Source organism: Halichoeres trimaculatus, unplaced genomic scaffold, assembly GCF_033239565.1.
Source record: "Halichoeres trimaculatus isolate MK-OKI-2021-1 unplaced genomic scaffold, fHalTri1.1 fHalTri1_scaffold_2, whole genome shotgun sequence".
NCBI lineage: Eukaryota > Metazoa > Chordata > Actinopteri > Labriformes > Labridae > Halichoeres > Halichoeres trimaculatus.
The window spans coordinates 7646473-7672481 of record NW_027437180.1 but is presented as its reverse complement, the minus strand read 5'-3'; the positions used below and the strand labels follow the sequence as shown (position 1 = coordinate 7672481).

Sequence of the window (26009 nt, the reverse complement as noted above, 5' to 3'; positions counted from 1 at the left end):
GATTGTTAGTATTCGTTCAGTATTTTTGACAGTGACTGTGCTAAAACAAATTGCACTAAAAGACCCTAGAGCGATTCTTATACAATGTTTATACTTCACAAATGTTTGGGCTGTCTGAAAATGTATGTCAATAAATTAATAAATAAATAATGTAAATAGTGAGAGCAGCTTCCAAAAAGTTCACTTTCATTTTTCACCATAGTGGCTTTTATTACATGACACAGCATCTTTTTTTTACAATAATTTTCACAAGGTTGACGTGAAATATAAAAAAAAATATGAAACAATATTTTCAAGGCATTTACCCCCCTATGTGTGTGTTACTGTTTTTATCCTCTCTTTTTTAAACAGGGTAGCTCCACTACCTCTGAGTGCTTCAGGTGAAGCTGTGGTGTGCTGCATTGACCATTAAACTTTTGAAAAGTCGTCATGATAGCAGTTTTCACTGTAAAATCAAGTCACCTATGATCTATCGGATATGTTTTTTGGTGTTAGAAATATTTTGTTAACTAAATACATGTTAAGTTCGCTTTTTGTAGTCTTATAAAAAAACACAAGGAAAGGAAACGTATGGAAGACAGGTTTTTATTTTTCAGCAAAGGTTCAGTGATCCCGTTCACAGTCCACCAAAAGATAGTTCATGAGGTGTGTTTTTAATCACGAGAAAAGGCCACTGCAGCAATTCTGCCATGGAAAAGCTGAAAACGCTGTTAGTTGCAAACATCATTATGAATAAATTCCCAAACTTGTCTGTATAAGCAGATCTCACAGTGCCACCTAGTGTTCACACATGGTATTCAGGAAACAGGGCAGACCTCCGATTTACTTGGATCAGGGTGAAAGCAAATTTTAACCTTTCTAATGTAGGGGCAGATTATCATTATTTATTTACTTATTTTTTAACTTTAAATGATCTTAAAGTCAATTTACAAGCACCATAAAAAAGGGAAATAAATATTTTTAAACCTGGCTTGAGTGAAATAATAAACAAGACATCCACCCTGACTTTAAAAAAGAAAGAATTTAAAAAAGAAAAAAAACACATAGGAGGGTCCCTCGGAACTGATTTTCTTTTTTGAACTCAATCTTTCAGGATCCAGTGCAACTAATTTTTGAGGATCTCTGTGTCCTCGTCCATTACAGTGGACACCACTTTCCCATCAACGATATCCTCGATGTACACCCTCTTTCTCTGGGTTATGACTGGTTTAGCTGCAAACAAGAAAAAGGTGTATAGTTAGCATTTCGGAATTATGCGAGTCAAGATGTAGAACAAAGAAATAAAACAAGGTTTAAGTTGACTCACGTTTTGGGGTTTCTTTTCTCGTTAAAACGGTGGTAGTTATTGCAGAACCTTGCCTGGAGGGAGAAAACAGTTATTTAAGCAGCAGTCATCAGAATTAAAAAGTGTATCTAGCATTTGGAACATTCTTCATCTTTCTTTTCAAGAACCAACAAAAAATACTTAAATATGGCTCAAAGGTTTGCGGATATCCTCTCACATTTCACAGAGTTAGGCTTTCAACTTCCCCCTGTTAACACTCTGTATGCAAAGCTAAGCTCATGGTTTTCATTGAGCAACATAACGATCAAAAGAAAATGTGGGTCATGAAATGATTTTTTGGTTGGCATCGGGAATCGACTGATTTTAACAAACGTCCTTACTTCAAATCCCCTCCATCCAGCAGCCTTCTGTACTCAGCAATCTCCATCTCCAGTCTGGTCTTGACGTCGAGGAGGATCTGGTACTCTTGAGACTGCCTCTCGATGTCAGCCTTCATCTGACTGAGCTCATTCTCCAGGCTGTTGACCATGCCCTGGAGCTGGCTCAGCTGCAGGCTGTAGCGGGACTCTGTTTCTCCTAGCTGGTCCTCCAAAGCATTTTTCTTCACAGGGAGACAAACGCGAGTCAGATGAGGGTTAACTGAGCACTTACGACTTCTTTTTTTCTCCTGGCTATGATGAAGAACATGTTATTATGGAATCAAACATGACAGACTTGATGTTGAGAAGTGTAACAGGTTTGAAACTGGATGGAAATAATAAACTTCCCCCCGTGAAAACATCATGTGAAACTGGATTACCAGGCTGAGCTGAGACTGAAGCTCAATCTGCAGGGCCTGCAGGGTCCTCTTCAGCTCACTGATCTCACTTTTGGAGGTCTGGAGGGTCTCTGTGCTGGTTGTGATCTGCTTGTTCAGTTCATCAAACTGAAAGATATAAAAAAATTTTGTTATGTAGACTTTGTGATTTTGTAATCCAGTTAAATAAAGAGATTAAAACATCATCTGGTGCAGCTCACCTTGCTCTTGTACCAGTTCTCCATTTCACGACGGTTCTTCTCCGCGATCCCCTCGTACTGGTTTCTAATGCTATCCAGCATGCTGGTCAAGTCACCCTGAGGCTTGGCGTCCACCTCCACATTCACGTTGTTGCTGCTTTGGCTGCGCAAGGCTGCAAGTTCCTATGGACAGGAAAAGTGGTTCAAAGTCAGGCAATGTAAAAAAAATAAAACCACATGACGATAGAGAAAGAGTGTCACATTGTATGAGCCAATAGTTTACATAGCTCATCGTCTTTAAGATGGAATAACACATTGTTCCTGTGAGGAAACAAATACCACTCAGTGGCTTTGGCCAAAATGTCATATTTTAGTTGCTTTGGTTGTAAAACTGGGTTATACATTCTATACTTGAAGAAAAAGTTACATCAACCAATCATAAGTAGTTAGATGTCTCAAAAATGAATTCATCGTAAATTTCTACATTTCTTTTATGCTAATGGGCCGACTCAGGCCCTTAGTGAGAACCACTACAAACCCTCTGCATCGTCATGCTATCAGATGATCTCATGAGTCATCACTTTTGGCAGCACCTTAAGGACACAACTTGAAAGCACAGCAGACGATCCAAACAGGTTTTGTGAAACCTGTTGTTTGAATAAGCTTAAGATAATATTTCTTTAGGCTCTTCTGCAATACCAATTGTCCTATTAAATAAATTTTGCTTTAACCTTAAGTTATCTGCATCGAAAGAACAAAAGTCTTTTGAATAGCAGCATTTTTTCTGTTTCTTGTTATCCGGTTAAAATATTTTACATCCTTCAAACCTGTTTTTGATGGTTTCAAGGGCAAAAACTGATAACCATTAAGATAAATAAGGTACCTCTTCATGATTCTTCCTCAGGTAGACCAGCTCCTCCTTCAGACCCTCCACCTGCATCTCCAGGTCGGACCTGGCCATGGTCAGGTCATCCAGCACCTTGCGCAGTCCGAGGATGTCTCCCTCCACTGAAGTGCGCACTGCCAGCTCATTTTCATACCTGCCCAGAGAAAAACACAAACGCTCATGTTGCTGTGTCTACCTGCTTTGGTGGTGTTACCACCAACAACAAAAAGTAAAGCCGAAACCAGTTCCACCAGTTTGATCATTGTTTGACCGTTACACCCCTGTGGAAATGTGCCAGCTCAGTCTAAAACTACACAACGATCATGTGACAACTTTAATGATATTACTGATAAATGAGAGTTTAACCGCACAGGCCCAAACACCTCTGATGTAACTTTTCCACTCACTTGATCTTGAAGTCCTCGGCTGCCAGCCTGGCGTTGTCGATCTGCAGCATCAGCCTGGCGTTGTCCTGTGTGGCAGCATTGATCTACGAAAAGAAAAGAGGCTTTTTCAGCGCTTCCTTACCCACATAATGATGTAAGGACGGTGATCCGTGTGATAGACTTTCTGTGCTGTGGCTTTCAGTACAAGTCTTGTTCCTGTTATTTGACACCTGAGTGTGATTATGTGGAAAGTGGACACAAGTAACAGCTAGAATAATGAAAGCTTAACATTTGAACCACATCCTTACAGAGGCTAAAATCCCTATTTCATTTTACAATGAACAAAAAGTGAGTGTCATTGGTTTGCTGATTCACACCCTGAGGACACATGACTGGGTGGACTACTGACCACACTTTATAGACCAGGTCAGCAAACTTCAGGGGGAGGAGACATTTTATTGTTGGAAATAAGTCATAAAACTGAAACTGTTTACCATCACTGTACTCTAATCTGTGAGAGAGACCACTAAAAAAAGTGTTCTCCAACTTTATAGATGCAGCGTAAAGAGGTCATATCAGGTGAAGCTTTACCTACATACACTACAACTGTCTTCATTCAGTGTATATTTTAGTTAAACCCAATTAGATTTACATCATTTAAACATGTGTTGAACAAGAAAACCAGTTAATAGAAATGAGAAATTTATCATTTCACAATCTGTGAGGAGACAATAAAGTTTCAGAGTAGGACTACACAACAAATTACCCCTGTTTAAGTAAAAACATTACTTGGATTGTTCTAGACACAGTTTTGTTGTAGCTCCAAACAATAACTTTTAGAAAAGTGGAGAAAGACCACACACCTTCTTGCGCAGGTCATCGATGATGGCCTCATACTTGCTGTAGTCCCTGACGGCGGGGGTCTGCTTGGAGTACCAGTCGCGGATCTGAGCCTCCAGCTTTGCATTGGCAGCCTCCAGAGAGCGCACCTTCTCCAGGTAGGCGGCCAAGCGGTCATTGAGGTTCTGCATGGTCTGTTTCTCGCCGCCCAATGCACCAAGGCCGCCACCTCCGAGCCCCCCTGACAGATTAAACCCACCACCAATTCCGTCGGATGCGTAGGACACCCGGATGTCGCCTTTGTCGCCATAGACGCTGGCGCCACGTCTGGAGCGCCCAGACGTGGGCATGTTGTACAAGGACACAGAAGTGCCGCGCAGCATGGTGATGTCTGTTCTGACTGAGGTGCAGAGTGCACAGGAGGCTGGCAGACCCGATGAGTGGCGAGGAGGAGATGAGTGGAGGAGGCTCGCATGATAGTTTTATAGCCTCCTCCCAGGTGGGAGCGGTCGAACAGGTGGGTGGAAGGATGCTCGCCGGCATCACAGGTGTGACCACACCGGGCGTGGTTGGTTGGCATTCAGGTTTACTGCCCCGGATATATAGCCAAACGGCTGTCAGAGTGCATTTCAGCTGAGGTTATTCAAGCATGTACCCAGGCTGTCGCTTTCAATTAAGAACCATTGATAACAAAGAACATAAAAAATACGCTGCCTGCTTCTAAAACGACCAAACTTTTTACATTATTTTCTCGTACTATCATTTCATTCTGTATTGCAAAATGACAGTGTTAATTTCGAGCATTCTTTCATTAGCCTAATTAATAGTTACTGCTAATAAAAATAAAATTGAAACTTAAAAAATAAAGATAGTCTGGAGAGCATACGCTGTACACTTACTATCATTATTTTAGGTCTAACCCTTTATCTAGTCCTAAATTTCTGAGGTTGTGATTTGGGAAAGGAGAGATGCTTAAGCTAATGTTTGACTAGCTCACATTTAGCTTGGTATGCTAGGCTTGATAACAAGCTATGGATTGGTGCAGTACATAAAATAAACATATTTATGAGCTGGTGATTATACTGGTCACTGTACTTTTAGTGTGTTATCAAAGTACCAAAGTTAGCATCAGTTTGGATCAACAGGAAAAAATGTATCCATCCAGAGGTAAGAAAATGTTTTTCGAGTGCTTGCATGATCATGCTAGCCTCAAGGCTGGCTCCAGAAGTTCCAGGAACCACATACATACCAAGCCAAAAAAACCTTCACAGCACAAATGAATATGTTTACAGCCTGGTACAAAAAAAAATACTTCAGTCTGAATAGCTAGTTTCTCTAATGACACACACTGTAGAGGCTCAACTGTTTTTCAAACTAAGCTGTTAGTGAGGAGCTTCAAAGCCCACCCCAACTCCAATACGACCACCATCAACAATTTGCTTAAAAACGTCTTCTCAGATACTGACTGACATCCCCATGTTTACTACATCCATTTATTACAGTCTATGAGTATAACCTGGTAACGGAGCCAAATGAGACATTTGCTCATTTAACTGACAACGTTTGCTGAGCTATGACTAACTTCTGTGTAAACAAGCTAAAGGACAAACCTTTTTAAGTTATTGACTTTTCTAAAATGATTTTAGTCCTAACGAAGGTCAAGTATTAACTGTCAACATAAAGTGATACAAGTACTTTGATAATTTTAGAAGTGAAACCAATAATGAAGACTGAGTCAGGGGGTTAAACTCTAAAACCTTGCTAGTAGCCACTTGGCTATATGGTGTATTCCATTTGCATGACACTAACGGCATCTTATTATACTTACTGAGCATGCTGAAATGCTAGTTAGAATTCAGGGTGCTAATCATGTTTGCTTTTGGTAAAGTTTTAGCAAGTAAATGATGAAGGCTATTAGACAATTAAGGCTGATTTATGCTTGACGCCTCCACGGGGTCTGTGCGGCTCCGTGCGGACGAATGACGTCATTTTCACACCTACGCCTCCCACGCGTTCCCTTTCAATCAGACAATTTCCGCGCCGCGCACACTTAAAATTTTCTAATCTGCCGAACGGAGATATGCGGACCAGAGCCCTCTAAAGAGACTGTATGACTCTTCACACAAAGATCACTGTGATAACCGAGTGTTACATAATTAATGGCTTTGAACTGCGGCCACTCTTGGCAGAGAAGAGAAATTGGTTAAAAGAACCTGGAAAAATCTCCAGGACAGGTATGTTTCATGTAGTAAACAAAACTTCTTCGACTCTCGTTTAATACTCTGGTAGATGTACGTTTGTGATACACTGCCCCCTGCAGTTTGGGAATGGACACTAACAGATGCTGCTCAAGGTTTTAAAAAGTACACTGCTCAAAAAAATAAAGGGAACACTTGAACAACACAGTGTAACTCCAAGTCAATCACACTTCTGTGGAATCAAACTGTCCACTTAGGAAGCACTGATTGACAATCAGTTTCACATGTTGTTCAAATGGAATAGACAACAGGTGGAAATTATAGGCAATTAGCAAAACACCCCCAATAAAGGAGTTGTTCTGCAGGTGGTGACCACGGACCACTTCTCAGTTCCTGAGCTTTCTGGATGATGTTTTGGTCACTTTTGAATTTTCACTCTAGTGGTAGCATGAGACAGAGTCTTCAACCCACACAAGTGGCTCAGGTAGAGCAGCTCATCCAGGAGGGCACATCAATGGGAGCTGTGGCAAGAAGGTTTGCTGTGTCTGTCAGCGTAGTGTCCAGAGCATGGAGGCGCAACCAGGAGACAGACCAGTACATCAGGAGACGTAGAGGAGGCTGAAGGAGGGACACGACCCAACAGCAGGACCACTACCTCTTCCTTTGTGCAAGGAGCACTGCCAGAGCCCTGCAAAATGAGCTCCAGCAGGCCACAAATGAGCATGTGTCTGCTCAAAGGGTCAGAAACAGATTACATGAGGGTGGTATGAGGGCCCAATGTCCACAGGTGGAGGTTGTGCTTAAAGTCCAGCACCGTGCAGGACGTTTGGCATTAGCCAAGAACACCAAGATTGGCAAATTGGCCACTGGCGCCCTGTGTTCTTCACAGATGAAAGCAGGTTCACACTGAGCACATGTGATAGATATGACAGAGTCTGGAGACGCCGTGAAGAACGTTCTGCTGCCTGCAACATCCTCCAGCATGACCACTTTGACAGTGCATCAGTAATGGTGCGGGACGGCATTTTTTTTGGGGGGGGGGGGGGGGGGGCACATAACCCTCTATGTGCTCTCAAGAGGTAGCCTGACTGACATTAGGTACCGAGATGAGATCCTCAGACCCCTTGTGAGACCATATGCTGGTACTGTTGGCCCTGGGTCCGTCCTAATGTAAGACAATGCTAGAGTTCATGTGGCTGGAGTGTGTCAGCAGTTCCTGTAAGATGAAGGCATTGATGCTATGGACTGGCTCGCCCGTTCCCCAGACCTGAATCCAGCTGAGCACATCTGGGACATCATGTCTTGCTCCATCCACCAACGCCACGTTGCACCATGGACTGTCCAGGACTTGGCAGATGCTTTGGTCCAGGTCTGGGAGGAAATCCTTCTGGAGACCATCCGCCACCTCATCAGGAGCACGCCCAGGTGTTGTAGGAAGGTCATACAGGCACGTGGAGGCCACACACACTACTGAGTCTCATTTTGACTTGTTTTAAGGACATTACATCAAAGTTGGATCAGCCTATAGTGTGTTTACCACTTTAACTTTGAGTGTGACTCCAAATCCAGACCTCCATGGGTTAACTCATTTGATTCCTGTTGATAACTTTTGTGTTATTTTGTTGTCAGCTCATTCAACTATAAAAAGAACGAGGTATTCAATTAGAATATTTCATTCATTCAGATCTAGGATGTGTTATTTTAGTGTTCCCTTTATTAGTTTGAGCAGTGTATATAAGCCTCACACATATCTTGTGTGTCTCGTTTCTGTGCATCACGTTCACATAGAAAGCACAACACAGCCTTTACTGACTCGGTGGTAGTTGGTGTAAAATTTTGGCATTATGATAACATAAAAAATAAAGTTAGATTTTTTTTCTTTTTTTTTCTTATGCTCATAAATATCTTGTAATACTTGTATAACTGCTGACGCAAAATGAACTTTTTCCAAGGAAGCTTCATGACTCTAAGGCCTTTTGTTTTGGTGGTTACTTTAATTAAAATACATGATCTCAATAGTTGTGGGCAAATTTTTCAGATACCACAGTTTAATGCTCAGAAGCTTCCCACAGTAAAAAATAAATAAATAAAAACCAGTTGATATTTTTGTCTCCAAGGCAATAGTCTTACTATTTTCCAGAGAAATAAACATGGTGGAGTCTTATTATCTTATTGTCAGCCCTGTGTGAGTCCCATAATATATCGTAGGGTGTAAAAGACAGTATGACTACTTGAACGACTTCTCTTTTTTCATTTTGTGCAACTGTACATTTCCTACAAACAGAAGGAAAGTGCTTTTGATTTTTGACAAAAATATCAGAATGTCATCTGGTTAAGATGCCTTTTGGCTCTTCCCAAGAAAAAAAAGCAACGGTGGAAAAGTCAGTCTCATCTTAGTCCCACATCTGCTGTGACAGAATTGGCTTTAGGCCCATAACATTGTGGTAAGCACCCTTCCCTTATAAAGAGGAGACTGATCTTTTGTCACACAAAATAAAACAAGCCAGAGAAAACTACCAAGTTATTGGTGGGGGTTCGTTGTTCTCCTGTTGTGATTGCCAAAACTGCATTAGACGGGCACTACAGAGACTCCATGAGTCTGACATCAGGAGCTGAGTACAAGCTCTCCTTCTGTAGAATTACTTCTTGCAGAGCGTCTTTGTGTTACTCACACATTGGCAAAGTTTCCAGTGCATTTTTGTCGTGATCTGTTCCAGCATTGAGAGTTATGTTTATTCAGGCAGTAATTACTTGTTGTGTTTTGACATAAATTAGTTAAGAGATTTATGAACTGACTCTAAACATCAAAAGTTGCTAGATCATCGTGCGTCTCTTGTATGTCAAAGTGCTCTTTTCACCAAAGTATTTAAAATTCCTTCCAAGGTATGATATAATATTCTCTTATTTTACGCTTTATGTACATTTTTTTAGATTCAAAATCAGAAGGATTTCAATAAAATAAGTTTACTTGTTTCAGATAATGATCATTTCGTGCTTTGCTATGGTTTGATAATGCGTCCGTCAGCACCCTTTAATTCAACTGACATCAACATGTGTAGCTAATAACAAAACAACCCAGCGTGTTGTTTGACGCACAAAAGCCGAGATGTTTCTGGATTCATGATGATGGATTGAACTGTTTCATCTGCTTCTTATCTGACACATCTTTTCATGTCAGTGTCAGCTTCCCTCAGCTGCTGCCAGGCGGCCGTGTTTGAAATGCTGACGCTCACTCCCAAGCTGAACAAAATCCAGTTCCCATGAAACACGTTTGTTATCGTAATTACAGACATGGGTCCAACGTGTCTGTGTTTTATTGGAGGTGTTTTTAATAACCAGTGTGGACATGAAATTGGTCAATTACATCAAGCAGGTGTAACTATGCAGTGAGTGGGTGGAAAAGTGGCTGTTTCTCTTTCATCAAATATGATTTATCAGTTTAACTTTTCTTCAGATTATCCACAGTTAGATAAGAGACTCCAATGACCCCGTCTTCAAATGATGGTAATGTTCTGTCTAACATGACAACAGGATTAGGCTTCCGCTGTTTCCAAGTATTTATTTAAGACCAAACATAAGTATGGCTTGTAAATACCACACAAGGCAATAAAAGTTTTATTGGATACAGTTTTTTTTAATTAGAAGCATCTTAAACTATCTTCACTTAAATTTATTGATAAAATATAATATTACAGCTAAAAGAAGGAATCATGGTTCTTCAAAACCAAAGGTGTTTAAAGCTGGATCATCTTGAAGTTGATGGATTTAATGAAAAGAGTTATGGGAAAAGTAGTAGCTTGAGGAAGAAAACTAAGAGAAACTTACTTATCTTTCTGTGTTCAGAGTTCTCATTTTTTATTCAGACAGGTTTCAAACTCAGAGTGTTAGAAACAAACTTCCTTTAAATAATATGTAATATATAGTGAGTTGGTTAGCCTGTTAAACAGACAGCAGTGCTTTTCTAAGACAAAGACAATTTCCCATGAGCACTGGCACCCACTGCGGTAAAGATGTGACTCTTGCCAAGCAGGTCTTATTTTTAACACCACTTTTCTTGATTCAAGACAACTTTTCCCAGGATTCATAGTGACGAGGTAATGTATTTGTTGTTACACATAGCGCTATTATTTGACACGTGACAACAGTCAAACTTTGTAAACTCAGTTTGTGGTTCAGTGTTCCTCTAAAGCCCGGTGCTCTGAGACGAGTCCGTAACATGTAGCAGTTAATCCTGGTTATGTCCTACCAGAGCTCATCTACCAGCTCCAACCTCACCAAGCAGAGCTAACATAACCTCACTCTTCATTTTATTGATAGACTCTCAAGTTTGAACAGACCACTGCAGAATAACTGCTGACTGTGGGTTGGAACGAACATTAGCACAAACAGTTCAACCCGTGTTTTAGCCCGTGCTCTATCACTCCCCTGTTCAGCTTTCTTTTTCTCTGACCTCCTTTTTCCTTTTTGGCTGTTCAGCTCCAGAGTCCACCATTACCTGGGAGAGCAGGGATGCAGCCAATGCAGATCCAGTGTGAGTTGACACAAGGACTTGAATAGTAACCTGTCTGATCCAATGCCGTGAAAGGGCAGATCTGAGATGCCTCTGGTGTACTCTTGCCGTCGCGTCATGATGGGGGGGCTTAAAGGGACAGCCAACAGATTCTGAGAAACATCATTTAGAAGTAACCCATCTTGGCTCTGATAACTTCATTTTAAATTGTGGATTATGAATAGACTTTTTCAAGATCACGTATAATGACCTTACAATGCCTTTTTGGTAACTTGCATATGTTGCTCTGTAGTTTGTTCATTTCGAGAAATTCTTACCATTAAGTGAACCATTTTATTTAGAAAAACTTGGTTAACCACCACAGACCTACTTTTATTCCAATACTGTGTCCTCATGCTGAACTGTGTGTGTGTTGTAATGACTGAACCAAAGCCACTAACTAAACACTGCAAAGCTGATCTTTGGAGAGGTTGGACCAGTTGGAAGGAGAAAGTTATGACAGGGTTTTCAAAGTCGTAATCAATTAAAGAAATCTCACTTTCACTTATTCATTTTACTTTTTCATGGGTTGAGTTATTCATGTGATAAGAAATGTCCACATTATGTATGTTGTGCTGAAGAAACTCTCAGGTCACATGGATTAATTGAGGTCTCTTCAGTCTCAGTTGTGAAGTCTGTACAGTGACAGTCAGCAACATTTGGTTCAGTTCAGAAGAGCAAAGCTGGAATAATGTCAGAGCTTCTTATTTCCTGGCACAGGATGCTGCGTCAGCGTCAGGCTGCTCTGCAGTGTTTGGACTCATCATGTTGTCACATCTTCAGACGGGGTAGATCAAACAGTGATGTGCCTCTTCTCACTTTACCCCCTGTCTTTCCAGGCCTTCTGCTGACCCCACAAACAGCCGGTGACAACAACGAGTACGCGGCCTGACTTGTTCTTCTGTCTGAAACATTCGCCCTGACTGACGGCGGTGTGTGCCACTCCCAGGCTAATTGTTTTGTGAGAATCAAGTCTGTGTAACCCTGAGGTGCAGCGCTCAATGTCAGACAGGTTATAAAGAGGATAATAGTTTTTCAGGGCTGGTCACCTTACAGCTTGTGCTATTATTTAATGATTCTGGCTGATGTGTTTGAAGTTGCTGCAGGCGTTGGAATCATTGGGTATAAAACCATTATCTTACTAAAAAGAGCTAAAGTTTAAAATCTTACTTAGAATAGAATAGAATAGAACTTTATTTGTCATTGCAACAAGAGCAACAAAATTGCAAACTTACTTTCTTTCAAATGATCTAAATTTACTTTCCATGCTGATGCTTCTAAGTCAATGTCCTCATTTGGTATGTCTCAGGTTGTGTACTCAGTGAAAGAAACAAAGCAGGGTGGAAGCAAACAGCATTAATTATGGATATTAATGACACCCTGTGGTTTTTTTAATTAGCTTTTATCTGTGCTACTTTTCACCCAGCCTTCCCAGGCAGTCCATGGAGGAGCCACCCTGCATGCTTGATGCATGTGTGTTAAAAAATCGAGCCGTTCCCTCCAGTTTTCCTCATTGTACACTCGTTGAACGCCTTCAGAGGTATGTCTTTCATCTGAGCGTCACTTTTGTCTCAGAGACTATAAACTATGTGTTGTGTGGAATGTAGTGTGTCTGCCAGTCCAATAAGACAATAACCACACAAGCCTAATTGTTCGTCCCCACAGGTATGATCAGCATTAAAGTGAAAGGTGTGGAGGGTTAGGACGTTTCTCAGCAGTGAAAGCAGAGGTGCACCGTCTGGTTTTCATCCTGCTTCAGTTAACATCAGAATGGGCCTGGTCATTCCTGGAGGAAGACACTAAGATCTGACTGAGGTTGTGATGCAAACACACAAACAGGGTGAAATACAGACACAAACACTTCTAGAGGTAAGAAAACAGTGAAACCCTGATTAACACATTCATCCTGTGTTATCAGTGAGGTCTACCACTGCCGCGAGGAGATAAGGCCTGAGCTCTGTTACATAAAAACACTTGAGTTTCCCTTAGCTTAGCACCACTAGAGGAGGCTAAGTGCTGCACTGATTCATTCTGAAAAAAGTCCAAAGAAAAATGTTGTCAGCGTTTGACAAATATTCCCTCTCTGTATAAGACTGGGGGACTAGTAAACAGAGTCCAATGTAATTGTCACTCCTACTTATATGTCTCTTACAGAGCATCCTGCCAAGGTATATGCTCAAAAACAAATAATTTATTGGATGAATTTGATCTCACTTGAAGTTAAGTTTATATTTCTAAACATTTTTAGATCAGCCTAAGTGCTCATGAATATAACACATTTTGTATTTGTTCACATTTTAACTCAATGAGGAAGTGAGTTAATCTAAACTATGACCCTGAAATATCACCAAATTTTACATTTCCTATAAATTATACCTTTAAAGCCAGAAATATCCTAAAAATTATACAGTTAACTCTCTATGTACCTCTTTTCCAGCATCAGTCTACAGTAATATCTAACTTAGCGACTTCTAAATACATTACCAGGATCAGATAAGTTGATGTTACAGGTCTCACAGTGAGAGCCCATAAGCAGATAAGAATATCTGTACAAACAGAAGGAAATAATAAGGCCAGCAACAAAGCTTCTTTACAATTCAGCTTCATTCAGCAGAATCTTTATTTATACATCTTCAAAATAAATGTTTCCATCTCTGAAACTTCCTTTCTCTCTGCATCTTCACACCTCCTCATGAAAATCCCATTACAAAAAATAAACACAATAAACTTAATATTCTTTCCCATGTAAAACTCTTATTTTAGGAAATAATCCTAGAGGCAACTTGTGTTTAACATAAAAACACACATTAAACAGCTTTGTAACTGAGCAAGTCTAATTTTTGTTTTACTCCAAAAAGTATTTTGCCTTAATATGAACCTGGTGTCTCTGATTTCCCACACTATTAAGAAGTCTTTGAACGTTACCACACCCAGACGTTAATTTGGGGGAGACTACCACACTGCTACGTTAGCTGAAGACTGACAACTGGATTTACTTAAACTTGGGAACTGTGCACGTATAACGCTAGGAATGCAACAGTAACTTTTCAAAACACTCTTGATACTGTAAATATAGTTTTGGCTTCGAAATGAGATGTGCAGGAGCTAATTTAAACAAACATTAAAAAAAAACCCGCGACGATAGCCGGCGCCATCTTGGCTCGCACGAGGTAACTTCACTACGGCATTTACTCATTAACAAACACATACAGGTGATCTACTTTTACCAGTGGGATATTAAATGTTTCTTTTGTGTTAATCAACATTAATACACACTTAGACATGTGCTCTGACAGTACCAACCTGTATAAACAGAAGAAAATAATGAGGCCAGCAACTGAGCTTCTTTACAGTTCAGCTTCATTCAGCAGAATGAAGGAGAAACGTTAGTTCTGCTACCAAAAATAGTCGATAAGGGGGAAGCCCAGCGCAACACTGCCTCCTGCTGGTGACACTGAAATGTCCAATTATTTAGCTATTACATCCAGATTAAAACATAAACAATTACACAAAATGTGACGCATTTTGTGGACTTCACATTGGGATATTCCTTTATTTGTCCCATAGAGAGAAATTTAAGGAGAAACAGCAGCAAACAAGAAAGTGTGTAATGAAAAACATTATGATAAGAATATATCACATGGAGTAATTTAGAGAAGGATGTACATTTTAAGCATAACATTACATACTGTCCATCAGAGACCACAGCTTGGACATTATTCCCCTGTCAGCCTCCACCTCCACAGGGTCCAGAGAGCAGCCCAGGACTGAGCTGGTCTTTTTCACCAGTCTTCAGTCTTGCTTTCCTTTGTCCTGTCTGTCCATGGAAGGTGAAATCCTTCCTATGTGACATTCCGCTAGCCATGTCTCTGTGAATAGCATGATCCTACTCTGTCAGTATTCCCTCTGGTGCTGGGTTAGCATTGCTAGCTTGTTCATCGTTATAGGCAATATAGATCTGAAATTACTCATCCTCACCTTTCTCTCCTCAGCTCGTGGAGGACATCAGGCACTGATTAGCATCCACATGCTGCTGGCTGATAACAGCTGATCTTGTATGTAAACAACGAGACTATGGTTACACGTAGGGTCCCTGTTAAAAAAAAGATTTAAAAAAAGGCCTCCCATTCCTGTTCTTCTGTTTATTGATTACATCTATCATCTAATCCGTATTTGCTCCTTCCTCTTTGTTGCCAATATGACCGCTGAGTGCGAGAAATGTCCTGCATTCCACAATCATCTTTTTGACTGTTTTGAGTGTGCTACCTGAGAAATCTACTCTACATTTTCCCACAGTTAGTGTGAACACAAAAATGGACTGGAAATAGCAAGTGTAAGTGCAGAAGTGTGTAGTCTGAGACAGATTATGTGTCCCTGCTTGTTAGCCCTGTAAGCTCCTGGCCTGTTCAGGGTGTTACCTAGCTTGCACCAGATGAAATCTGGAATAGATTTTTTTTCTGCTAAATATTAGAAACTACTAAACACTGTTCCTTTAGATAAAATAAGGCTTAAAAAAGAAGAAAAACTGTGCCAAAAATTCTTGTGAGACCCAAAACAATTATCTCAATGCCTCTGAAACAGTAAATTTGCCTGTGGCTACACTTTGAACACAACATATGGTTGTTTAGGACACGTAGCATGTCTAACTCTAACCCTAACCTATTGTTGTGATACAACGGTTATAAGATGTATTGTCAGTAAAATAAAAAATAACACAAGTCTGAATGAGCTCTACTGACAAGTGTAAACAGTCCTGAGGGTCACATTAGAGAAATGTGGTAAGCATTGTTGTAATGTTGATGCTTTTTACACTTCACTTCAAGTAAAAGCACATGGAGTGTGCTTCACCTGAACATAGCCCCTAAAGCCAAGTCTGGTAGAGTTATGTGCAGATAATCCCTTCTGTGGTTTAAGCTTAAAACCACTACAATACCTCCCAATCCAGAACTCAGACTGAGGTAATTATATCCTGTTCAGACAGAACCCTGCTGGCATGGAGTGAAGTTTATAATTGTTGAATAATTCGATCTATGTTATTGTATATTTTCATAACAGATGTTTCTATTTGTCAGACTGCCAAACACCTTCAGTGAAAGACTCCTTTTACAGAAAATGAGGAATCACATGAGCGGTGATCAAAGCGTAGCTTGGCGCCCACCCGTGAGGGAACAGAAGCAGAGGAATGTAAAGTCAGGTCAGGTACATGAGGGCGCTCTCACAGGTCACTGCTCAGCAGTAACCCTGTAATCTGACCCTGGTTTGTTTTGGTTTCCTTCTCCTGTGGGCAGTGTCCACCTCTGGAGCCTCCATCCCTGCTCCTGCAGCTTGACTAACAAGCCACCACCTGCTCCCTCTGCAGCCCTCAGCCCTGACGTGGTTCCCCCTGCCAAACACTCCTGCTGATGTCGTGCGACGGAGGTTCTCCCTTGGATCTTTGTGGGAGCACATGACGTCTAAGAACAGGCTGGGTGACATTCCCTGTTTGTAGTCATAGCAGAAATCATCTGTCCCAGACAGCCAGAACAGAGCTGCTTGCTACGCCCATACAGGTGCTGTTTATCCAGGATTCTAACTAACGACATTATAAGTCGTCGTCATCATCATCGCTGCTCCCTTGCCAACAGGAGGCCACTTTCCTGAGAGGGTGTGGTGTCGTGATGGTAAGTGTCCTGACAGTCCTGTCTGGCCCTGTCAGGTTAGTCAGCATGTTTTCATTGTGTGTGGGTGTTTAATTATTAAATGTACATGATCACTCACCCCTTTCCCACACTGTCTTCCTCCTTGATCTTTTCTATCAGTTCATCTGTAGTCAGTTTTCAGACAGATGTAAAATGAGACCCTGACAAACTGTCTGCAAACCCACAAAGCTTCTATAGAAAAAAAGTCTACACTGAGCTGATATTTGTACAGTGGTTGTAGCAGATACATCTGCAGGCTGAGCTGTCTGTATTAATAATTCCCACATCCTGCCTCTTTGTTTGCCCAACGGAAAAGTAATCAGATAAGCTCGTACCGGCAACTTTTCAAAAGTGGCTTCTCAGAGACAAACTGGTGACACAGAGAGACATGAGAAAGAGACTCTCCTGCACTTTGTTTACTGTCATTCTTTAATTTTACTAACAAGACATTCCCACTTGTGGATCTAGAAATACACTTTTCTGTGGGAAAGGGGGACTGTTGTATGTGAGAGAAATGTCAGACTGTGAATCTTTATAAATGAGAGAAAAATGTCCTCGATAAAAGTGTCACATCATATATCTGTTCATTAGATTGTTGCTGATTCATCATTTATACAAAAACCAGTAACCACTGATGGACAGTGAAAGCAAACTTACATAAATCTTTCTGCAAAGCTGAGGATCATTTTGAACAGTGTCATTAGTTTAATAGTTAAATTCTTTTGTGGATTATTAACTTAGTGATGCAACTCTCTCGCTCAGTTAGCTGTCAATCCAGCTGACAAGCCAACATCTAACATGCCATCCACATGAGATCATGCTAATGCTCATCTGACACAAACACTGTCATATCTACCAGTCATGTAATCTGTGCGAGCACGCTGAGCAGGTTGAAGGAGTCTGAACAAGAGCTGAACAGTGTTTTTCCTCAGCCCACACAGATCTTTGGGAGAAACTGACAAATTCTTGCTTTAAATGTTTACTTCTTTGATTCTTATTATTCGAATTCACTGGGATCCCACATTGTGCAAACACATCGTTAAAGTATTTTTAGTGCTGTACGTAACCATCAGAAAGCCAATTTGTTTTGCACTGTTTGCATTTCTTCACTGTCAGCCTATTTTTTTCTAATGTTTCAATATGGTGTATATTATTCTGTTTCATTTTGTGAAATTTAGTATATTTTATCAATTTTTTTTGTCTTTTTTAGCTGATTTTATTTTGTTGATTTTGGTTAATTCTATTTTACTGAATTTGATTTATTTTCTTCTGATTTATTTTCTTCTGCTTTATTCTTCCTCTGTTTTTATCATATACACCTATAACGCTGCATCAAAACAAGTGACCCCCCTCGGGGATCTATAAACCCTACACCTCAATGCTCTGCATCCTGCAAAGAGTCATCTTGAACAAAGACAAGTAGTTTTACAAAAATCAGTGCTCCATCATTTGATTGAACAACAAATTACTGCTTCTGTCACTACGTTAACATGCAGGTTAAGAAGTTGGACTGTGAGCTTAAGCCCTGTTTCCACCAAGCAGTCTGGTTTGGATCAGTAGATCGGTTTGGTTGGCTCGGTTAAGCCTGATCCTGTTTGTGTTTCCACAGCCAACTGTGCCCCTTCTTGTTAGGCTGTGTGTAAGCTGGATGCTGATAGCTGCAACAGTTAAATCATAGCTTGATGCCATAGCAGTGTACCCAGCTAATAAATCCAACAAAGAAGAAAAATGCGACCCAGTGAACAAAGAGCAACCATGGAAGACATCCAGCACTTCATGTTTTTTTGTGATTGGCATGTGGCTCTTTCTTACAAAGAATAATCGAGTTTTGTTTTGCACTTTTCTTTCAACCAGTCAATGGACTGCAGTGTTGTAGCGCCACCTTCTAGGATCAGATTGGTTTCGTCAGGCACCCCAACGGAGCAGGACAGCTCATCTCAGTTATCTGGGGATCTGTCCCAGGATTAGTCAGTGGAAACGGCATAAAATGTGTGTCATGCTGAGATGAACCGAGCTGAACCACTTGGTGGAAACAAGGCTTTAGTCATCACAAGATTACACCAGACTATTAGGATGCATGTGAACAGTCTAGTCAGACCGGGATCAGACTATGTGTAGCTCCATTAACACACCTAGATAATGCCATTGCTATCGGTTGGATTTGGCAGCACTTGGTATACTTCAGCATTTTGCATGAGCAAATCTCACCCAGAGGAGATGATCATGGTAAATAGGGTTGCATGGCTCCAACACAGCAAACTAACATTGTGTAATGGAGTTAACACATGTAGTATGTAGGAAACACAAACAGCTACAGCTGCATCCATCTCGACCATCATCATTACAGTATTGCTTCCTCTTTGGGTGAACCAAAACTAGTTTGATACACACACAGCTTTGCTCATCAAAATAGGACACAGCACCGCTGCTGAGGCGTTCTCTGCCAGAAGTCTGATTCTCTTTTCTGCATGAACACCAGAAAATACTAGATCCCCAATGTGACTTTACAATCAAACTATGACCTTTGTTGGACTACTGCGTGCATGTAAACATACTGAGTAAGAGGACACCGGGTCATAATGCTCATGGGAAATGGAGTTTTTAGTTTGTCCTTTATCCCACATGGAAACTCTTCACAGTCCCTTTAAAGACCAACCCTCTGGTTTAAGTTAACTGCTGGTGATGAGATAATCATGACATCGTCTTGTTTTAATGTGTTTGTTTTTTTCAGTAGAGAGGTGACTCATTGGACTCCAGTTGTATCTCAGCTTCAGACAAATCTCTACACTGGTCAGTTGAACCAACAGAAAGGCAAATCTTAATTGGGCAAGTGAAACATTTTTTCATTAGGAAGTCTGAAAAAACACCAAAAAGTTTGTCAGCTGGCTGTGACAGATATTTAATGTGTTGTACATGAAAACCATTGGAAACTAAGAGCCATACTGTGTTAGTGAGCATTGGGCTGTTCTGTGGAGTTTCTGATGAATTATTGAGGCAGCATTATGTAAGAAATATGGAACCTTTGGCCCAGACACACTCAGATATTTTCTAAAGCAGTCAGGACTGTAATTAGGAAAGAGGTGACTTTGCATAAGAGTGTGTTATCGAGTTCAGAATGTGCCAATGTACACAGATTTAACCCTAATTATAGGACATGGAAAGGTAACCGTTTATTAAGGCACTGTTTAAACACACACTCACAGTCACACACAGGTCCTGTCAGTGTCTCCCTGAACATTCCCTCCACAGCTTGTGTTTCTGTGTGTTTGAAAGCGGCTCAGTAATCCTGGATCAGAGAGTACAAAGGCCCCCAGAGTGCTGGTGATGTAAGCGCAGTGTCCAGTGCTTACCCCACTGCTCTACCCTCTTCCACATGCTGCTGAGGGGGGAGCGAGGTGGGACGGAGAGGATCGCCCCTGTGGAGGCTGACCCTGAGACGACAGAGCGACACACAGACAAACAAACAGGCGGTGAAAGTGGCAGGCTCATGGCAGCCTGCGAGCTCTGTGTCAGGGGCCGGCTGCTGATGACCCGGGACACAGTGGGGAGCAGAAAGTGTTGACCAGCCTGAGGTAGAGGAATGTAGCTAAGCTGAGGGGAGTGGTGGATCGGCTCAGTGTGACCAGGCAAACAGACGGACAGAGTTGTGCTGGCTTATTACTTCACTCACCGTGTGTGCCCTCTTTGAAGGCCACGTAGACTCAGGTGAGTGTCTCTGGGTAAACATTTACCTGGTGAACGCCTCTGGCAGCGTGTGATCTCAAATGGGCGGCAGACTGTTTGCTGAGAAAGTTGATAATGTATATTTCTGTGTGTCCATTCTGGATCAAACATAGTAAGCCGAGTACTACCTGAATGTTTTCTCATCCAGGCTGATTTGACTGTATGGAAATCTCCTGGGCTGGCTGTGTGACTAACACTCAGGTGTGGGCTCTCTCAGGTATCCATGGAGTTGCTGCAGGATTCCAGTCACACCATGCAGGGACTGAATGCCCGTCTAAGAGGCTTCCTGGACCAGGTAAACAGGCTGCAGGAGACCAACCGGAGGCTGGAGGCTCAGATAGCAGACTGGGGTGTCAGGAGTGACTCTCGCAGCCGGGAGTGGACCCTGCAGGAGCAGACTGTGAAGGAGCTGCGTGCACAGGTCAGCTCTACATGTTTTTAACTATCAGCTGGTCTTTTAAAATCCCTGTGTGGCACATCAAATGCAAAGATGTGCCGCTGCATGACATCCTCCCAGGTGTCATGACAGCAGCTCAAGGCCATGTTGGCAGAATGACAACAGGAGCAGGTGATTAATCAAACATCAGTGACGGCAGACAAAACAGAGACACAGGCGATTATGTCGATGACAACTTTATTCAGCATCATGTGATTGTGAGCAGCCTTGATGTTCACGCCGACATCAGGGCGGGTTAGTGAAGGCTTGTGATGCCACCCCTGCTTGAGGACAACCCAACCATGTTTCAGTGATAAAAATCAACACCATCCTTTACCCTCACAATCTTTTTGTTGAATATTGACACAAGGACAGATTATGTTGGCTAAATATTGGTCTGAGACTATAAAGCTGCTAATGTGTGAACAATTCTCTGTTGTTACAGTTGGATTTGACAGTCTGCAACATTTTCATGATATATAAGAGGATTCAATACTTTTTTTATGCACATGGAGTGCAGAAACCTCCTGGGTATTTAAGTCACCAGCGATAAAACCAGCTGCAAAAACGGAGGAGCCTCATGAAGCTCAAATCCAGATTTTCATTCATACATTTGAAATAAATCACGGTAGACTCAGGCTGTTGTAAAGCTCCTGTGAGTAACTTTTGGTTTGTGTTGGTTTGGGCTCCCCCCTGAGGACATAGCAGTATATCTTGTATCTTTGCTGCACTTGTGAAGAGAGTAAACCAGTGTCAACAGTGTCACAAAGCTGGCTCCTTTACCCCAGCTCGATCACCATGATCACCTACAGTAAACTTATATCCAGCACTGGAGGATCTGTTTTAATTGGACTTCCTCACCACCTTCTGGCCTGGAGTCTCCGCACACTGTTGTCACAACTTGGAGTTGGGTGTGTTTCTGTTTTGGAATTAAATAGAAATCAGATCAAAAACACATTTTCTTTATTCAAAACAATGTTTTACTGGATACAACGTGCTGAGGTAAGGTATTTATCAGTACAGTTATGTAGTGATATGCTTTGAAACGAGACATCAAGCAAACGTTTTAGCAGCCAGCTATATGTAGTGCTATCGGCATCTGAAGGCTAACATGACAACAAGGAAACACTGTCAGTTTGTAGTTTAGTAGCTGTTTATATTTAGCTCAGCTGTCAGCCCGGTTCTCTAAGACGAAAATAATAATAATAAGTAATGTGTAATGTTAGAAAATCCTGGTTATGTCCTGCCGGTCATCTACCAATCAGAGCTAACGTAACATCACTCTTCATTTCATTGATAGACTCTCAAGTTTGAACAGACCACTGCAGAATAACTGCTGACTGTGGGATGGAATCAACATTAGCACAAACAGTTTAGCTCCTGTCTTAGCCTTTAGCTCGTGCTCTGTCTCTCTCCCGTTTAACTTTCTTTGGGGCGCGGTCACACTGGCCACCCAACCCGCGCCGTTCCCTAGCTAGAGAGTATGGCCAGTGGTTACACTACCCCTATATGAACCAGACTTTAGTGTGGGTATCAGAGTCAGCACAATGAGACACAGAGAGCACTGCTACAACTTTAGAGACTTTTGGACTTATGGTGAGTCATTTTTACCCGACACAGCCCTCTAACACCTCTGCTTCGTTTAAATTGATAGTCAAGGGATGCGCTTGCCGTAATCATACGTCAAGGATCGCACGTGCTGTCCGCATGCTTGTGTTCGTGCATAAAGTCAACCGTGCTGAAGCCCACCTCTCCAAAGCATGCCAAAGCATGGAAGCGATTTATGCTTGAGCACGGTGCAGTTGCGGTCACACTGGCCATTCCAAATGTGCTTTAGGGCAGAAGCGTGCTTAGGCACGGCACGGTTGGCCAGTGTGACCGCGTCCTTAGGCTCCAGTGTTCACCATCACTACAGAATTAATCACAGAAATCGTTTTTAGCAGAGAAAAACACGTATCTCTGTGTTTTAACTCTTCTCGCTACTACACTTCGTCAGTCGGCGTAGTGTTGCCATAGAGACTTAAAACTGATTGATGTAATGCACCAATCTGGTCCTGCCCAACCCAATTGGGAGTCTATGAAGTTCAATTTCGTAACAACCTGTAATTAGTATTGGTGCTGATAATGTCATTTTAAAGTGTAGAGCATGATCAGGTATTTATCTACTAGAGAGACTTTTTAAAGATCACTTTCAAACTCCTCACAGCCCCTTTGATGTGACTTTTTTGATGATAAAGAAAGACAGAAAAATGCCCTGACATAATATGCTATGCACCCCAGTAGCCTGCATGTTTTTTATTTAACTTTACGTAATTCCTTGGTCCCACATTTAATTTGTCCCCTACTTTTTTTTTAAACCTGTTTGATACAGGTAAAACTATTTTTTAAAATCCTAACTAAAGTTAAAAGAAAATATAAGATAAGATACAGTTTCCTTATAGGGTCTTAAAATCCTAAAAACTCACTTTCTCTGCAGCAAAGAAACAGAAAATAAACTATTGCGTCTGTTGTTATTTACTTATTCCTGTCCCCCATTATTATTATTTTTGTTATTATTATTATTATTATTATTATTATATATTACAGTGCCTCACTCAGAGAAAACTTACACGTTGCTTGCCACACCTGCTGCTCATATACTGAATCAATAGATCCTTGTGTGTGTAAAACCCTCTCTAACTTTGACTTGTTGCTTTGATTTGCGGCTGATCTTAAAGAAATGTAGGTATGTTAGAGTTGACTGTCACTGGTTGGTTTCTCTCTAAGTCTCAGAGGTGAGAGGTAACACTACATGAAAATAACGTGTTGCACAGGATTAGCAGCAGATATGTGTCATTACACCTGGAGCAGAGCCAGAGAGACCCAGTAGGAGTGCCAGCTGTCACACTCACACAGAAAGAGGAACTCTTTATGACTTTGAAGGCCGCTTGCTCTGTAGACCATTAACTCCAGCTGGTGTGCTGATCTCACATGATTCGACTTGATGGTTTTCGACTGTCTTCGCTTTCTGCACGAGTAGCTCTCACTGACAGACATCCTAATAACTTGATGTTTTGTGTTGTTAACCACATTGCTCAGCTCGTCTCCAGGGTTTGGTTTATGTTCCCATGACTATTACAGACAGTCAAGCGGCCTCTGCTAGCTTCTTTGTTCGCTGATCCAGGAAGCACATTCATGTTAGCATATAGGATTACTTTGTCTTTCACCTTAAGCTGCTTTTTACAATCTTTTTATGTACACCACAGGTGTAATGATGAGTAAGACATTAAGCAGGAGATCCTTTCAGAGCGCTGACTCACTCAGCCTCACAGAGACTCAGACGTGGGCAGGTGCACTGAAACACGCTCACAATGAGGGAATTAAAATGTTTATGTTTTAAATGTTATGGAATATTCCCCGTGTTCTTTGGCTTTCCTTCAACATGGGTGTGTCGTCTTCTGAACATGTTGTTATCTTAAGAAAACAAACTGGAAAAATAAGGGTGTGAACATTTTGATGTGTGTGAAAAAGACCTTTTTGTTCTTTGATTTGTCTATTTGAACATAAGAACTCTTGTACTCACATCTGTCAGTCTAATGTTTAAAGTTCAATGAAATATAAAGGAGTTTATTCTGATATTTTTTTCCACACAATCCTCTTTTAGTTCCATACAAACTAACACCTGCACACACATGAAGTGAGAACTATGGTCAGGATTTGGCGTCCTTTAAGACAAAGTCGACGTATAAAATGATATTTCCCGTCCATACAGGTGTACTTTTTCAGTATTACTCTGCCTTCACTTCTTGCTCACCTTGTCACAGTTTTTACTTTGCATAAACACCTGCTCAAACTGTAAGTTTGGGCAATATTTGATCATTTTTTTTGTAAAAGTAAATCTCCTGTCTGAGGTTGGCTCAGAGGTCTGTTTCAGCAAACATACTGTGTACAAAAGGTAATCACTAAAAATTAATAGGACTAAGGACTGGATGTAAACGGATTTTTTTAGATCTAATTCCAAAGTATCTATGCATACAGGACGTAGGGGCGTGAGTAGATTTTTCCAGCTGGAGGGGCTCAACCCTCTACTTTAACAATCATCATTTAAAGAAGGGGTATTCTGCTTTCCCAAACCTTAAACATGGATTCTAAATGTCTATTTTTTTTTTTTAACACCGACATACTCATATTTTGTAGAAATCCCTGAATCTGTCTGTAAACTGATCAAAACAGCCTGATCTAATAATTGTACAATGGTTCACAGCATGATAGAGGGGCGGGTCTTAAACACTGAGACCTGCCCCTACTCCACCTCCAGAGGGCTGGCCAATCAGATACAAAGGGGTTTGTGGAGCGGATGGCCTTAAAGAGACAGTAGCTTAAGTAAAAAAATTGAAAAATAAATAAACAAATCAACAATCAATTATTATTACTTTTTATTATTTTTATTATTATTATAATTACTATTATTATTGATAATTATAATATTAATAATAATATTAATAATAATAATAATAAAAATAAGAAGAAGAAGAAGAAGAAGAAGAAATAAATATATAAAGCTTTGACAAAGCATTTCAGACAGTGGCTATGTAAGAGTTTTCTAAAACTCCAGTGAGTGACACATAGGGTTTTTTGAGCTATAAATCATGTGGAACTATTACAAGGGTTAAAAAAAGCACAAAACCCCCTCTTTAAGTATCATAGACCAGTCATATTTTTGGGTATAACTTGGGTACTCAGAAAATGGTTTATTTTTTAAAGTCAGTCTCACCTTTGAGCATATTATATTTTAATGTTTTGGGTTTCTAGGGGTGGCAGTGCCACCCTGCCTCCTTTCTTGACACACCCCGGCTTGACTCACCCTTTCGAGACAACTGATCCTTTACCTAATTTGCTCTAAATCTGTTTTAATCCGTCCCTTTCTACAGTCTGGGGAAATCCTGTTAATAGCTTTAGGGAGTGTATTGTTTGAAAACTTTTCAGTCTTATTAACATTTTTTTCTTTGGGGTGAATAACTCCCAGAGGTTTTATCCAGCAAGTATGTGCTGC

The 26009-nt window shown here is 41.0% G+C and overlaps 2 protein-coding genes across 2 annotated transcripts in view; one reads left to right on the top strand and one right to left on the bottom strand.

The window, feature by feature from the left end:
• Nucleotides 1–975: 975 nt before the first annotated feature.
• On the bottom strand, nucleotides 976–4850 carry krt97 (keratin 97). The gene is made up of 8 exons (XM_074698215.1): nucleotides 4417–4850; nucleotides 3575–3657; nucleotides 3165–3321; nucleotides 2303–2464; nucleotides 2085–2210; nucleotides 1666–1886; nucleotides 1307–1359; nucleotides 976–1212 (listed from the first exon to the last, which is right to left on the bottom strand). The coding sequence occupies exons 1-8, from the start codon at nucleotides 4774–4776 to the stop codon at nucleotides 1106–1108; spliced, it is 1269 nt and encodes a 422-aa protein (XP_074554316.1). The 5' UTR covers nucleotides 4777–4850; the 3' UTR covers nucleotides 976–1105.
• A 15386-nt stretch (nucleotides 4851–20236) lies between these two features.
• Nucleotides 20237–26009, top strand: part of krt222 (keratin 222) — a 42664-nt gene continuing 36891 nt past the window's right edge. The window contains exons 1-2 of the mRNA XM_074689601.1: nucleotides 20237–20523; nucleotides 20759–20962. Coding sequence (XP_074545702.1) covers nucleotides 20765–20962 — 198 coding nt within the window. The 5' untranslated portion in view covers nucleotides 20237–20523; nucleotides 20759–20764. The remainder of the gene's footprint in view (nucleotides 20524–20758; nucleotides 20963–26009) is intronic.